The sequence below is a fragment of the Zalophus californianus genome, chromosome 4, assembly GCF_009762305.2.
Source record: "Zalophus californianus isolate mZalCal1 chromosome 4, mZalCal1.pri.v2, whole genome shotgun sequence".
Taxonomy (NCBI): Eukaryota; Metazoa; Chordata; class Mammalia; order Carnivora; family Otariidae; genus Zalophus; species Zalophus californianus.
Window position 1 is genome coordinate 157,697,922 of NC_045598.1, and position 17,055 is coordinate 157,714,976.

General features: G+C 35.2%; 1 protein-coding gene across 33 annotated transcripts in view; it reads left to right on the plus strand.

Annotated features, from left to right (window-relative positions):
* Nucleotides 1-17,055, plus strand: part of RIMS2 (regulating synaptic membrane exocytosis 2) — a 583,419-nt gene that overhangs the window by 248,912 nt on the left and 317,452 nt on the right. For all 33 annotated transcript variants that reach the window (XM_027597538.2, XM_027597289.2, XM_027597533.2 and 30 more), the window contains one exon: nt 13,845-14,770. In XM_027597538.2, coding sequence (XP_027453339.1) covers nt 13,845-14,770 — 926 coding nt within the window. The remainder of the gene's footprint in view (nt 1-13,844; nt 14,771-17,055) is intronic.

A 17,055-nucleotide genomic window follows, 5' to 3' on the forward strand; every position in this document is an offset into this window, starting at 1 on the left:
AATTATCACATGAAATTTAATATTAAGCATGCAATCTTGTGATTTTTGATCTCAGAAAAGAGTTTGGTCTCATTAAATGACTATTTTTAGTGTAAAATGAGAAACGTTGGTGGGAATGCAAACTGGTGCAATCACTCTGGAAAACAATATGGAGATTCCTCAAAGTTAAAAATACAACTACCCTACAATCCAGCAATTGCATTACTAGGTATTTACCCAAAGAATAAAAAATGCTAATTCATAGGGATATGTGCATCCTGATGTTTATAGCAGCATTATCTACGATAGCCAAATTATGGAAACAGCCCAAGTGTCCATTGGCTGATGAGTAGATAAAGAAAATGTCACACACACACACACACACACACAGACACACACACACACACACACACAATGGAATATTAGCCATAAAAAGGAATGAAATCTTGCCATTTGCAACAACATGGATGGAGCTAGAGAATATTATGCTAAGAAAAGTAAGTTAGAGAAAGACAAATACTATATGATTTCACTCATATGTAGGATTTAAGGAACAAAACAGATGAGCAAAGGTGAAAAAAAAAGAGAAAGGCAAACCAAGAAACAGACTCTTAACTATAGAGAACAAACTGATGGTTACTAGAGGAGAGGTGGGTGGGGGGACGGGTGAAATAGGTGATGGGGATTAAGGAAGGCACTTGCTGTGATGAGCACCGCTGGGTGATGTATGGAATGTTGAATCACTATATCATACACCTGAAACTAATATTACACTGTGTGTTAACTAACTGAAATTTAAATAAAAACTTAAAAAATGGGAAACACTTTAAAGAAATTATGTGACTGCAAGATATATAAGGATCCCAATGTGCTTACTTTTCAAAGGAAAAAACCAGTTTTCATAGAAACGGAGTTCATAGGCATCATGACAGTTGATGAGAAGGTAACCTACAGATTCTTTGTCGGCCAAGAAGATTTCAGTTGCTAATAATAGAAAATTCAACTGAGTCTGGCTTAAAAAAATAAAGGGGATTTATTGGTTTACTTGATTGAAAACTCCAGAGATAAATGTTACTGCCATTGGGATTGATCTTGAATCTCCTTTAACATTAAGACCTAATTTCTTTCTATTTTTAATTGTCACTAGGTGTCACTAAATTTTATGACTTCATTTTACGAGGACTCCCTCAAATCATGAGCCTAAATTGATATCAGTAGCTCTGAGAGTCACATGAGTCCTCAATCCTAAAATAGGAATCTGTCTCAGTACTGTCAGACAGATATTTTAAATCACTGTGGTGGGACCAGCTTAGGTCATTGTGCTAGTCATGAATGGGGATGGTACATGCAGGGATGATGCTCTGCTCATCATGGTGCACCCCTAGGTCAAGTGAGGCCATTTCAATCCAAACCACAAAGCTGAGAGTGGAGGAGACATTCCTTCCCTTCCAAGAAAGAAGAGAAATCAATGACAGAAGGCCAGCAACAGATAACTCATTATAGTTGTTTCCAGCATACATTTCCTATTTTCTTCATTTAGAAGATTTTAAGTAACCCCCCAAATTTTCCCATTTTTCATTTTTTACCTAACATATTTTTAGAGACTAGGCATAAATTAAAGGTTTAAGAAATAATTTCACTCTGAGGTATTATTTTCTATCAGTTCCTTTAAAAATTGCTAAAGAAACTTTGCCATAAAAGTGGTAAAATGCATAATTTATCTGGAGGCATTTATATTTAAAAACATGTCCACGTTGAAAAGAAAGTCCTAACTTCAGCATCTGATCTGATCTGATGACTCATCATCCTCATGGTTTCCGACATGCCTCTTAAATAATATCCCTCTTCCAATGTGGTGTCTAAGAGAGAACACTGTGTTTTAAATATTATGAAACCACACAAAGGCACTTGTTAAAATTTAACAGAGTTCTTTCTCAAAGCTCAGCTCCCGCAGTGGTTCCCATCACATTCCACCTCATAGGATTCGGGGTTGAGCTCCAGTAAGCATCATACTTTTTTGGAGGGTTGGTGTGGCTAGCTGTAACACAACACTGGCCGAGGAAATTTGTAGAGGAGTGTGGGAGATAAGCTGGTAAGGGTTAAGAGAGATGTATTAAGGGGAGAACTACTCAAGGAAAGAATTATTAAAAAGAGGTTGTTTTATGGAATGCTCTATGGGGTGCAATGTTATCTTCTTCAACTTCTTAGTACCCCTTCCTTAAAATGTCCATTATGTTTTAATACATTCGTGGTGTAGATAAATGGGTTTGGGGCAGACTTTCTCAGACTGGGAATGGAGTGAAAACAGTGGTACCCTGAAATACAATTGTTTATTACTCTCAGCCACTTTTGAAGACAATCTACTAAAGATTCCATTTCATAGTATTTTACTTAAAGTCTTAAAGAATTAAGGAATCAAGAGTATCTATCTTCGAGAAAATACACTGCCTATGTAAACAGTGGGGCTGATGGATGCATCATTTGAAGCAATTCAGTATTGCTATAGAGGGCTAAGGAACTCCAACAGATTGTGCCGGCCTGCACATGTCAGGTGCTGTTTTCTCTGTTTGAGCAAGAACATTCTGTCAATGGGAAGATAAATCAGGTTTCATTAATTGGTCTAATAGTCAGATCTGAAGGTGAAGATCATGCAGAAAGAATTTGCACCTGTTCCTTTAGCTTTGTGTCAAGATAGATAGCATGCTATGTGTGTATTTATTGGCACACGAACATACAGGAATTATATCAGAAGACTTCTATGACCTCAAATACTGGTATAATGATGGTTCCCACGTTTAAATAAAATGTGTTTTGTGTTTTTGTCTTTGTTTTTATTTTGTCATGGTAGTTGCTCCACACAGTACTTTAGTATTGAGTTGGTTATCATCAGTTCTCTTCCAAGAAAAATCTTATTTAGAAAGAGCTTCCTTTGTACCTGTCACTCTCTAAAATAATTTGAGTGAGTTGTATTCTCATGTAGTTTGGTGGCAGGCTACTTGACAGAATGGTAGCTCTGGTTTTTAAGGATTCTTTCTGTTCTGCTCTCAAGAGACAGCCTGTTTGTTGACTCCTCACCTCTCCCGATCTGCATATCCCTATACAGTTTTCTCCATATCTCTGAAAACGTTATTTAAATTCTCAAATCACTCTTACAGATCAACAGAATTGCACAGAAAAAATTCGATAGCTGGGAGAGTGAAGAGGTTGATGTTCTTAAAATTCATCCATCGAAGGCACATCTTTTACTTGTTCCCTTGGGAGTGGTATTTTGGGTAATTTGTGAGTTTATTTTTTAAGTTAAAATACAAAAGGAAACAAATAGTATGAGTTTTGGCTAATCCTTTTATGGTAGGCTGGTCAAATAGGGCAAATGATATTTATTTTTATTATGGTGTAAAAAAAATACTTTGCTTATGTAGCTTTATTTGCTTATTCAATAAATGTTTATTGAGTATCTACTATGTGCCGGGTATTTGGGGATCAAGTGACCAGAACGGTGATCCCTGCCCACAACCTGCAAAACATACAAAACAAGAAACAGTAAACATGACAAGTAAAAAATATACCATAATTACAAGGTGATACATGTTATGCAAAAGATTTAAAAAAATAAAGCAGGCTGAGGGGATTGGGATTGGGAGCACAGAGGCTGGAGACAAATCGAGGTATTAAGTAGAGTGGTCAGGGTAGGGAAGTCATGGTGGCTGGATCTGAGTGAGCCAGTGGGGAGGGGTAGAGAGTGATGGGTGCCAGAGCCCATAGGCCTTATCAGCAAAACCAGGACTTACTGACAGGTGTCAAGCATATCTGACTTACTTTCTTGCTGCTGTGTTGACGCTGAGCAGAAGGGGGACAGAGTAGAAGCAGAGACCAGTTAGGAAGTTTTTGCAGTGATTCCCATGAGAAAGGGTGGTGACTTCTCCAGGCTTGTGCCACAGGAGGTGGTGAGATGGGGAGAAGTGTTTTGGGTTCTGGATATATTCTCTAAGTAGACCCTATAGAATTTCCTCATCGATTGGACGAGCAACTGGAAGGAAAGAATTACCATGAACTGTGATGGAATGCGCTGGCTTCTCCTTAAACCCGTTTATCTCTATTTCCCATATTTTAAAACACTGTATGATTCTTTTTCCCAATAAGGAAATAAACACTTAGGATGAAAATTTAATTATACACGTTTGGTTTGCAGATAAGCAGCATCTATTTTTTAATCTGATATATATTTCTAGATGTGTTTGTTTCCTTTTATAGGAAGAGATTCCTCTTCTCTGGGTAACTGTAGTTGTAGGCCCCAACCAAAATCTCTTAAGTTGTTTTTCCGGAACAAGTAGAAAAAGGAGAGAGTGCCATAGGTGCAATTACAGTTCAGTAAAGGAACTGTAATATTAAAATAATATAAAGGCTTCAAGGGATAATGGGATAAAATAACTCTTTCTGGGGGCTTTCACTGATGATTATGGAAGGTAGTTGTTAGCTAAATGTATTTATACTTTTTTTCTTCTATTTCCTGCTCATTGTACTTCTTTGTATTGTTTTGTTTTCAGTGAATATCATATGGTTGTTTCTAAGGCTGTCATAAACTCAGAAAGAGCACCTTAAAGAAGGGGAATAAAATCACTACAGTTTGAAATTGTCTTCTGGTATAGAATGGTTCCTAGTCTTTGTGGGTTTTTGGTTTGGTTTGGTTTGGTTGTTTGGTTTTTGTTGTTTTTTGTTTTGACATGGCAGTTTTGGGAGGGATAGTGGCAAGAGGGGAGTGTGGTACAGTGGGTTATTATAGGGGAGCATCATTTGTGCACTATTTTCTAGAGATCTGAATATCTTCATCCTTAAAATGTAAGGTGAAAATATTGTCATGAATAAAATTAAAGTTAATTTAAACTGGTATCTGATTCATAGAATCTTTATTTTGTACTTCTGGAGAAGTCAGTGGATACTAAAATTATAAATATTCTCATGAAAACCTTTTAAATCCCAAATTAGGTCCTCATAAATTTGAATGCTTGGGAAGTACTTACCCAAAGAATTAAAAAAAAAATACAAAAGTAAAGAGTTAAAAATGGGGAAAATTGTCCTAAAAGGAAAATATAACTTTCAAAGGGTAGGGAGGAGGAAATTGGGGACCTAGAAAGATGGATAGAGAGCAAACATATTAGGAATGATATAAACGAAGGTCTGAGGTGGGCAACTAAGAGGAGCAGGAAACAAGGCTGATGGTGGAGGAGAGGACTGGCGTGGAGTGTGCACTGCAGTTGGTATAACACTGCCAAGAGAACGCATGGAAGTGGGAAAAGTGAATGGCAGGAAAAATAAAGAGGAAGATTAGCTATCGTAATATCAACTGTAATCCCCTGTCTCAAATTTACTCGACTAACCAGCTTGGAAGAATCAAAGTATTCTGGCAAATCTTTTTTTTTTTTCAGTTTGATATTAACTATGGGGTCTAAATGGTTGAATTTTGTTATTGATTAGCATTCCTATGAAAATGAGTGCTCCTGAATTTTTATCACATTTGTTTCAATAAACTATAAGTCTTTATTAGGAATCTCAGTGTTTAACCATTTTATCTGTTCCCGCTGCTCCTCTACAATCTCTCCAAGATTTATACTTAATTCTAGGAGAGAATTGGATAGATGAATACTGCACAAATAGTAGACCTTTATTTAAACTTGAAATTCAGGAGACCAAAAAACAGCACAGTACTTTTGTATTTTTCCCCAGTCTTCAAACACTGGCCTTTCCTCAGTTCTTTATAAATTTATTTGGAATCACTTAAATGTAATTCTCAGAAGTTATTAACATCTAGGTGATTGGTTTCTGGGAGAAAGGAGTCTGTGGTGTTATTGTCTTTACTATTTATTTTTTTGAGTGACTGAATAGAGGCATTGAGAAGCCAAGTGATGAAGTGAACAAAACTTGATTTAAACTCAATGTCTAATGAATTTCTTAGTTCATGGAACACATTATTTTTTAAAGTTTCCACAGAAACTGGTATTTCCTGCCCTATTATGCCTCTGGGGAAGCATTCTCTTTTTAGGGAAGATTAAGACACTTACTGAAAATTGAAAAAAATTTATAGAATAGATCTGCTAAACCATCAACAACGTTTATTGTCACTATACACTTTATAGTGATAGCAGCACCAATAGCAAACACAAGGGAATTCTGTTATTTTAGTAATACTGTAATTCATGTAGGAGAATGTGGTTTACAAATTTCTCAACCTGTTTGTTTTAAGTAGGGTGCCCGGAAATGCCATGGATGTAGGATGCTTTTGGTATTCAGTATTGTGAGGCACTAATCAGCTAAGTACAGTAATCCTCCTTACAGGGTACATTCTTACTTGACCTGGAGCTATATCCAGCCATGTAGTAACAGCATTAAAGAATAACCTTTTTCTTAACAGGCCTATCCCTACAGGATTTTATGACTCCATCCATGAATGAGTGTAGTTTTATGTGTAAATTTTTAATAATTCGGTTTTGAAATAAAATGATTGTAAGCAAGTAGAGACTTTCAAATCATCTGATTAAGGATGGATCCTATGATTCTGCTAGAGCTAGAAGGATTAAATGAAAGCACTGCCTGGCACAGTGTTGATGTATTTTTGTCAACATGATGCTTCATGCTCGACAGATGTGCATTGGTTGAGCAAAAGGTAAAACTATAAAAATGTGTTAGATATTGTGATATGTAAAAAAAGTTTGTCTTTTTTGGTGTGTTTTTGGTGAATATAAATGGTTTGACTTATTAGAAGCTTTTTGTAGGAATTCTAGGCTGGGATCTGTACATTTCATACTTATAAGATCCTATATTTCTGTTAAATCCTGGATTTAATGTGTCTTAATTGCTTCAAATTTCAGAATTTGATTACAATGTTATGTTTAATCTTTATGGTAAGAATTGTTTCATTGAATTAATGAAGTATCATTTGAATTTATTTAGCAATAACCATGCTTTATAAAGCTTTTAAAAAGATGGAGGTTCTTTTCAGATTACTGATTCTTCAAATATCATTTCTATTATTTATAAATGACAATCATTTATTTAATGATCTCTACTAATAAAGATTATGAGTAAGGGCTTTTCTTATAGGTAGTGCTTAATCGAATAGCATAAAATTTGAATTTGCAGAAATTAGTAATCTTCAAATTCTTTACTTTCAATTTCATGATTCTTAAAATTGTATAGGTATTAAGAGTTAAAAGTACACAAATATTAAAGCTTAAGAGTTTGCATGTAAGCTTTCATTGTTCTTATAAATGTTTTCAAATGTTTTGTACTAGATTATATTTTCAGAGACTTGATGATTATTTTGTAGTATATATAGTCAGTATTGTAGGTGGTATAATAACACAAATCACATAGCATGGTAAAAGTTGTCAATATTAAAATGGAAACTATGGTAAAAACACAGTGAATTGTTATACAGCACGTAAGTTGCATCTACCTTTGGGAAACTGTTGAAAATGACTTTAATTGGGAAAGAATCTTTTTATTTGGAGTCTTTCTATCAGTCAGTCTGATTTTTAGACATGGAGCTTTAAAGAGACTAATTGGTAGAGTTTCTTGCTCAAACTATTATGCCTAATCAGAATACCATTTATAATGGAGGGTTAGGTGTGAATATACAGCTAGAATATTTAGAAATAGATTGAATAGTCCATATAACAAAAAAATTATAAGCAATGAACAGAAATGCTACTGATTAAGATACACTTACAATATTTCTTTTTTTGTATTTTCTTTTTTTTATTATGTTATGTTAATCACCATACATTACATCATTAGTTTTTGATGTAGTGTCCCATGATTCACTGTTTGCGTATAACACCCAGTGCTCCATTCAGTACGTGCCCTCTTTAATACCCATCACCAGGCTAACCCATCCCCCCAACCCCCTCCCCTCTAGAACCCTGTTTGTTTCTCAGAGTCCGTATGTGATTTTCTATAAACTGGTTCTGGTTAAGACCCCTTTAATATGGGGAAAGAGAAAATAATTGTAACAACCTAGATTTCAATAAAAAGAGGTAAAGTAAACAGATATTAGGTGAATATAAAGTGAATGCAAATATATGCTGATATCGTTATATCAGAAATAGGGATTGACTGATGCATAGGAGTAAAAAGTAAGGAACTGTATAATGTCACAAATACATTGTATTCTAAAGAAAGGCATAATTTTGGATTCTGCCTCTTAATTTCTCAGTGTCTTTGAAGGATTAAGAGAAATATAACATCTTGGATGAATTGCTCCATTCTTCTGAATTAAAACTTGTGGGTGAAATACTGTTAAATGCTTTATGATTGCTTAGAGAATTGTACAATTTATCATTCAATTCTTTACCAATTAAATGTTTTCCACCTGATAATAATAAATGCTAAGGCTTGCTTATAGAGGGCAGTAGCAAAGGTAGAGATTAGAGATATAGTACTTGAATTTTCATGGGTTTTCTCCAGGTCCTGAAAAAAAGTATAGTGTCTATAAACACAGCAGTTTTAATTTAAAGGAGAGTATATATGAAATAGTCATGATCTCGTTGGCAAAATTATTTGACAGAATATTTTAATATTTTGGAGTAATTGATAGCAGACTCTTCATTGTTTGGTAAGAGTAGTCATAGACTAAAATCTTGCCTTGCTCCTAGCATAGCTTTAATGTACTACCTTAAAATGTATTTTTAAAAACTTTATTCCGTGTTAAGTAACAATGACAATAGTTATCCCAACTTCAGAAATCATGAGCACTGTTCTATTTTTACTTAAATCCAGTAAAAATCAGCATCTACAGTATGATTCACAGGCTTCAGGCAAATTTCATAATCTCTAGAACAAGGTGATTGCTGGATTTAATATTGAATTCAATTTTCTAAGGTATGATTTTTAAAAAGTCCTTAGATGACTTGCTAAGCCTAATTAATAATAGACTTTCTTTTGGAACTGAATTCTATGATAAATATTCTTTTTTTATCAATCAAATAAAATATATTTCCTATATTGTAAAGGCTCACTATAGTCACTTTATTTATATCCTACTTTCAAAAATTTACATTAATTCCTCAGGAAATGAAGTGTTTCTTTTCTTACCCCCTACCTCTGTCCCATAATAACAAGTGTGATATTAAATAGATTACTAGAAATCCTTAATTTACAAAGAGGTTTTGTTCTAAATGTTTAGTTGTAAAGTGATTGACATTCTAAATATATTTTGCTAAAGAAATCATTTTATAAGCAATTGTTGGATTTTGAAGCCCAACAACAAAAGTCAAATTAACATATAATGTACACCACTACTAAAAGCAGTTCCTTTTACCCACGGTGGGTGCTATTACTGCCAAGGGAAGACTAGGGAAAAGAGAAGAACGACTATTTTAGCACATCAGTGGGTTTGATTCTAGAAGAAAAGAACAGATGAAAAGTAGAGATAATCTAAGGGAGAATTAATCAGTTCTTTAATTCAACAGATGTTTTTCAAGCACCTACTAAGTGCAGCTTACATAGATCCAGAATGCTTCTCCTCATGAACCTTAAGTTCTTAGCGTATTGTAGACATTCCTGGATAGAAATGGATACAATTACCTAGGGAATAGGTACAGTGAGGAGGAAGGCCGTCGTTAGGTTGAATGCCTTCAAACTATCCAATTTCTCCCTTAACATTTTCTGAATTTTTTTTACTTTCTTGCATGGCCATAAGTCCCACATTTTGGAGATTAATTTGCATTAGAAATCTTAAAGCATATCAGTATTTTTGATAATATTATAAAGCCAATATCCATTTATTCTGATTTAATCTGATTGTTTTCTTTTGACTCCCATCTGAAATCAAGGATAATGGGGAATTGGAATTTACTCAATTTGAGAGCATGAAATCTTTTGAAAAGGAGGGGTACATGAAAAAGGCTTGGTGAGCTGCTTTTAGGTGGGTTCTAGAGATGAACTACCTTGGAAAATCCTTGATTTAGTAAAACAACAGTTAAGAATTCAGTAGATTTTATATTTTATAAAACAGCTTTAAGTAAAAGAAAGAAAGAAATAGCAACCTAATGACAATACCCAACACATTTCCAAGAAGTTGTATATTTTATATAAATGGGCTACACTCAGTGTAATTACATTACTCAGGTCTTAGTTCAAATGTACCTTTTCAGGAAGACCTTTCTTATTGAAAGTAGCTTCCCTCAGAGACTTTTTGTAAATTTACCCTGTTTCAATCTTCCTTTATAGTACTTATCACTGTATGGAATTACTTTATTTACTGCTTAATTTATTTGCTTATTGTTTGTCTCCTCTACTAGAAAGAAAGCTTATTGAAGGCAGGGACCTTATGTGTCTTTTCTTGATTGAATTTCTAGCAACCAGAATCAGCTGGCACATATTAAGCCCTAAATAAATATTTGTTGAGTGAATGAATTAATACTGGAACTACAAAGGTATAATTGACACAGTCCTTTAAGGTTCAAAATTTAAAGTCTAGTGGACAGTACAGAACACCAATTAGGTAATTGTAGATAGGATGGGGTAGTATATGTTGGAGAAATACAAAGGCACAAAAGTGAGCTCTGTTGACCTGATCTTGCTGGTCTATAGTAATGAGGTAATACTGCTTTCAAAATTTATATGCATACATACAATTTTAAAATTTCCTATTCAATCCAGACTGGATTTTAGAGAAATTAGAACTTCCTTAAACAATGAGGGCATGGTCAAGATGGGTGAAGGAGAGTGGGAGATACAGGCTTCTAGTTACAGAAGAATAAATCACAGGAATAAAAGGCACAGAAAAGAAAAAGGCACAGAAAAAAAAAGTTTTAAAAATAAATGAAGTTTAAAAAATTGCTTTCTTATGTACCATATAAATCTGAGAAACACTAGAATCTTACTCTTGGAACAGAATCAATTTCTAGATATTAAATTTGGTTAATGAGTAACCTATATTTTTGGAGACAAATATACTTATTAACTTAGATTGGAAAAAAATAACATACCGAAATGTATTTGAATTCCTAACATAAAGTCTGCATCTAATGGAGGTTAGATGGTCAGTTTAGAAGAACTGATGTAGAGCACCTGGGTGGCTCAGTTGGTTAAGTGTCTGCCTCAGGTCAGGTCTTGACCCCAGGGTCCTGGGATTGAACCCCACGTCGGACTCCCTGCTCAGCGGGGAGCCTGCTTCTCCCTCTTCTTCTGCCTTTCCCCTCCTGCTCGTACACAATCTCTCTCTCTCTCTCAAATAAGTAAATAAATAAAATAAAATCTTTTTTAAAAAAACTGATGTAATTATTTTTTAGAGTTTTCTAGAGAAACTCATTTATCTCATTTTTTAATATAGTAAGTATATGTAAATAGCCAGTTAATGAGATGTGATTTGTTGAAAATTGGCACCAGTTAATTATATCTTGCCAGAAGTATTATTTTTTACTCTCCTTAAAGCTTTCATTTAGGCACACTAACTTGATGAAGTTATGGTAGATCATAACTTAATCGACTGAGCCACCCAGGTGCCCCACATTTCCTTATTCTAATCTATATTATAGTATGCAGTGTTTAGTTCTTGCCTAATACGTATGTGTTAAAATAATATATGAGTCAATGTGTATAATCTATGTTTCTCACTTTAAAATATAGACTCTCAAAGATTAACTGGCTGTATAGGTTCAAATAACTGGGTAATAACAAAAGTAGGACTAAGAAACCCAGAGCCCTTGATTCTGTTCTTCTTTTTACATTGCCACCGTGCTGAAGTATTTTTTCCTTTAGTCATATATATGAAAAATGACAAAAAAGTAAAATGATTTATGCCTAACATACACATATAGGATACTATGTAGGTCAATACTCTAAAATTTATTTTGAGTGCTCTGTTTTGATTGTATATTTTAAAATATAGGAGTCTATGGTTTTATGTAACAGTTGTAACTGAAAAGAGTTGTTTTCAAGTCCTAAATGTATTATATGCAGACATAAGACATAAATGTAAAAAAAGAAATCACATCCACTTGCCTAATCATAAAACAGACTAGTTCCTTCATTTTCTGGCTCAGGGTAGTCTCCCCAGGCTGTGCACCTGTGTGACACTGGAAGGTGGGGGACTTACCGAAGGCGTTACTGTCGAGCTGCAGTTGTTGGCGGGCACATAGGATGTGAAAGTCTCAGTGGCTCCTGGCAAGCTCTTCTTCATGGACCACGCTACTGCTCTCGGCAGCTGAGATAACTGGTGGCAAATTCCCAACGACTCTTGAGCTTCACAGCAGCTTCCTAAAGAACATTTTGAGAACCCTTGTCTTTGGCTCTGCAGGCTGAGAACAAGATCATTAACTTCTCTGGCCTTCATGGCTGGTGCAGTTGCATAGCTCTTGATAACTGTATTAAAACCCTTACTGCCTGGAAAACCTAGAGTGACTTCTGTTTTTATTAACAAATCTTGATCGGCACGTTGGCAGGCTGTATCTCAGATATAGGGGAGATTCGGTGACATGGGAGACTTTAGAGGAGAATGATGCTGTTGCCGGGTTGGGTCATTCCACATGTAGCCTTTCTCTGCTTTTGCTTTTAGCCTCCCCCCCCCCCCCCCCCCGCCCAAATAACATCTAAGAAATTCACAACTGAACTATCTAATGTCGGTCATCTTGAACTTCAACTGACCTCACTTTTTATTATATCCTGTTCATATGGCCTGGCAAAAATCCCTGTAACAGATATTCTGAACTTCTCTCATCTTCAGGAGTCTGGTCCCACTGCTTTTCATGGCTAGTGGTTGACGCTATCTGGGTTCATACCAGAGAAGAGGTCAGTGTGAATATTTTGTTGACAAAGAGTATTATTATGATAACAAGGTCCACTGTGTTGTACCAGTGTTAGAGGGGCAGGTTGAGAACTTAATATACGGTCTCTTCATCTGAGGCTATAAGGAAGTATGTGGGGTCAGATGTGAAGACTAAGACAAGTGCCATTGAGCTGTCCTTAATCTCAATGAAGATAGTATAAAAATAGCAGTCCCTTCTGACTTCTACAAAGACTTCATGTGTGTGTGTGATGAATAAGTCATTATTGTTGTTATTTATTTAAATTGCTTATCTCAAGTTAGAGCAATAAAGAAGGGTTGGAGATATATTGATTTAGATGAACCAATAATAGGAGTGATCTAGGTAGCTGATGAATGAAAAATGATTTTTTAAAAAAGATTTTATTCACTTATTTATTTGAGAGAGAGAGTGGGGAGAAGAGCAGACGGAGAGGGACAAGTAGACTCTGCACCTAGCACAGAGCGGGACATGGGGCTCGATCTCACAACCCCAAGGTCATAACCTGAGCCGAAACCAAGCGTTGGATGCTTAACCAACTGAGCCACCCAGGGGCCCCTATGAAAAATGATTTTTAAGAGCCAGCATTTAATTTTAGTCAGAAAGTATTCAACTCTTGAACCAAATTAGTTTGGCTTCATTATGTTTTCAAGTGACTTTATATCAAGGTGTCAGGAATAGAGAGAATGTCAGGTGGAGTTTTTCAAAGCTTCTGAATAGCAGTTGGGAGATTGTTGAAGTGTATTGAGCCAAGCAAAGAAATTATAGAAAAGTCCATTTTGCAGCATCAGAGTATGTTGCTATCTTATTTCAGGGCATAGGTATATTCCATATGTAGTGTGCCAGGCATTAAAGAACCATATCAAAAATACCTTTTAAATTTCCTATTTGAACTGAATAAAATGAATATTAGTAAAACTTTTGTTAAGCATGACTTTAAAAAGAATTTTTTTAAAAAGCAAAAGAACTATTTGAATTTAATTCATCAACCCACCAGTGAATTAATAAAATGTTGAATTGTTTAGATGTTGCTCTTCTCACCATTCTTTTCCTTTGCTTACTTAGGACGCGAAGTCCATCAGTATCCAGAGATCAGAATAGAAGATACGACCAAAGAGAAGAACAAGAAGAATATCCACAGTATGCTACTTCAGATAACACCATGCCTAGATCTCCATCAGATTATGCTGATAGGAGGTCTCAGCGTGAACCTCAGTTTTATGAAGAATCTGACCATGTAAATTACAGGGACTCCAACAGGAGAAGTCATAGGCATTCCAAAGAATACATTGTAGATGATGAGGATGCGGAGAGCAGAGATGAGTATGAAAGGCAAAGGAGAGAGGAAGAATACCAGGCGCGCTATCGAAGTGACCCAAATTTGGCCCGTTATCCAGTAAAGCCACAACCCTATGAAGAACAAATGCGTATTCATGCGGAAGTGTCCAGAGCAAGGCATGAGAGAAGGCATAGTGATGTTTCTTTGGCAAATGCTGAGCTGGAAGATTCTAGGATTTCTATGCTGAGGATGGACCGACCATCAAGGCAGAGATCTATATCTGAACGTAGAGCTGCCATGGAAAATCAGCGATCTTACTCAATGGAAAGAACTCGAGAGGCTCAGGGACCAAGTTCTTATCCACAAAGGACCACAAACCATAGTCCTCCCACCCCCCGGAGGAGTCCAATACCCATTGATAGACCAGACATGAGACGTACTGACTCACTGAGGAAACAACACCACTTAGATCCTAGCTCTGCTGTGAGGAAAACAAAACGGGAAAAGATGGAAACAATGTTAAGGAATGATTCTCTCAGTTCTGATCAGTCAGAGTCTGTGAGACCTCCACCACCAAAGCCTCATAAATCAAAGAAGGGAGGTAAAATGCGCCAGGTTTCATTGAGCAGTTCAGAGGAGGAATTAGCTTCCACACCTGAATATACAAGTTGTGATGACGTTGAGATTGAAAGTGAGAGTGTAAGTGAAAAAGGTAAGTACTGTCTTCTAATCACACTTTCCCTATAGTTGATTCCCTGGAGGCTTTCTTTTTAGGTTGTATTTGTGATAAACCCTTAATAGTTAGAGATTACTACCTTTATTTTAAAAGTTTCTTAATGGTGCCAGTTATGTGAAGAAAGTTTCAAGTTTTTAAAAGTAAATATCTTCTGTTGTTCATGTGGAAGAGAAGTTTACTGATTTTTTTAAAAAAAACTTTTTCGTTTTGTTTCTGAAAATTTTCTTGCATCACTTCATGGTGTATTAAAAAATATCTATTAGCTATAGTTGTAAAATAACATTCTGTGTGTGTTTCCTTTTACAAATAGCAATGTATTTACTATAGAATATCTGAAAATTCTTCAGTGTAAAGAATGAAATACAAACTATCCATAATCTTTCCCCCCAAATCTAACTGTTGTTAACATTTTATTGTATTTTCTTCCCTTTTTCCTATGCATGTATATTTCACGTATTTATAAAATTGATATCATGCTATACATAATTTGTATTCTGATTTTTTCAATTGATATCATATCATTAACTTTTTTCCAAGCCATTAGTTGTTCTTTAGAAATACGTTTTAAAAATGGCTGCACTAATAGTCTATCATATTATCATATGGATGTACCACAAACTATTCCTTTATTTGGGGGTGTTGCAGTTGCTTCCAGTTGCTAGCACAAATAATATTCTAATGGTTATCTTTATATAAGAATTTTAATATATATTCATGCTTTGATTCTTATAAGCTTTTGGTTCAGAATACCAACTTGCTTTCCAGGAAGGTTATAACGCTCCATACTCCTGTCAGAAGTTAAAGTTTTCAGTCTCAAAGCACCAAATCTTTGCAGTTGAATAGGCCACAAAAATGCTGTCTCTTTGTCATTTTAATTTGAATTTGATTGTGCAGTTGACTGTTTTGTATTTTATTGGTGTGTGATATCTTCTATGAATTACCTGTTCATTCCTGTTATTTCTTCTGCCCATGTTCCTATTGGGTATTAATTAGTTTTTCTATTACTGATTTATAAGAGCTTTTTATACAGTTAGGATTTTTACCCATTTAACTGTCATGTTTCAAGTGTATTTCCCATATTGATGTTTATCTACTAATTTTCTGTGGTCACTTGGGAATATTGAATTTAATATAGCTGTCTTTGCATCTTTAGTGATTTTTTCCCATTTTTTTATCCATAGAAACTCTTTATTCATCCCCAAGTCAGTTAACTATTTAGCTGTGTATTTTCTCATGTTTTTATTATTTGCTTTTAACCTTTAACTTTTTAATCTTTCTGTAATTTATTTTGGTATATGCCAAAATTTACCAGATATGTGAGCATCTAACATGAATCTCCTGTACGACCCACCTCTTGCCCACCACACACAGTTTTCTGACACCATTTGATGAATAATCGACTTCTTCATAAGAATCAACAGGGATCAATAAAGGAATTCAAGAAGGCAGCTAGATATGAAATTAATATGCAATCATTTTGTGCTGTCCCAAAAATAGTTAGAAAAGTGAATGAAAAGCAGTTCCCATTCTGAGCTAAAAACAGAAAATGTGATTTAAAAATAACTAATAAGAAATGAGGGGGGCCTAGATGAAGAAAGCTATAAAACTTACTGAGTAACATAAAGGACGATAGATAGTCATTGAGTGAGTAGATATTCATTTCATGTTCCTGATTGGGATGGCTAAATATTATAAAGATGCATGTTCTTTCTAAGCAATGTCTTGGGGTTAAGGCCATTCTAGTTATAATCCCAATTGATGCCTATATTTTAGTTCTACAAATTAACCTGGAAGGTGTACAGAGAAAAAAACTTAACTCTTTTTTCCCCCCTCTATGCCTTTTAGGCTCATTGGGGCAGGGGATTGACAAAAGACGGATTAACAAGAAAAATACTTAGTTTATTATCATGTTCATTATGCGTACATGTGGGAGCTTTCAGCTACCTGAAACTTAAAGGGGTGGTTAGAATTTGTGCTTATATAGTCTCTTTACAGAAGAACAATAGATTTTTAGAGAGATGACAAGACAAAGAAAAAGGACTTTGAGTTTCTAGGGTAGCAAATCATGGGAAGGTGAGTGTATGAGGGAACTAATGGAAGGTAAGGGCTAGCTGGTAAAGTTTGTTATGTAGACTTCTCCAGAGCCATCTCTTGCCTGCTAAAGAGCAATTAACTTCTGTCCTTCCTTATAGAGGGCAGGGGAGACACCTTTACAATTTATGTCCTGCTTTTAGGCAAATGGGAGGGTATGCAGTTTTCTT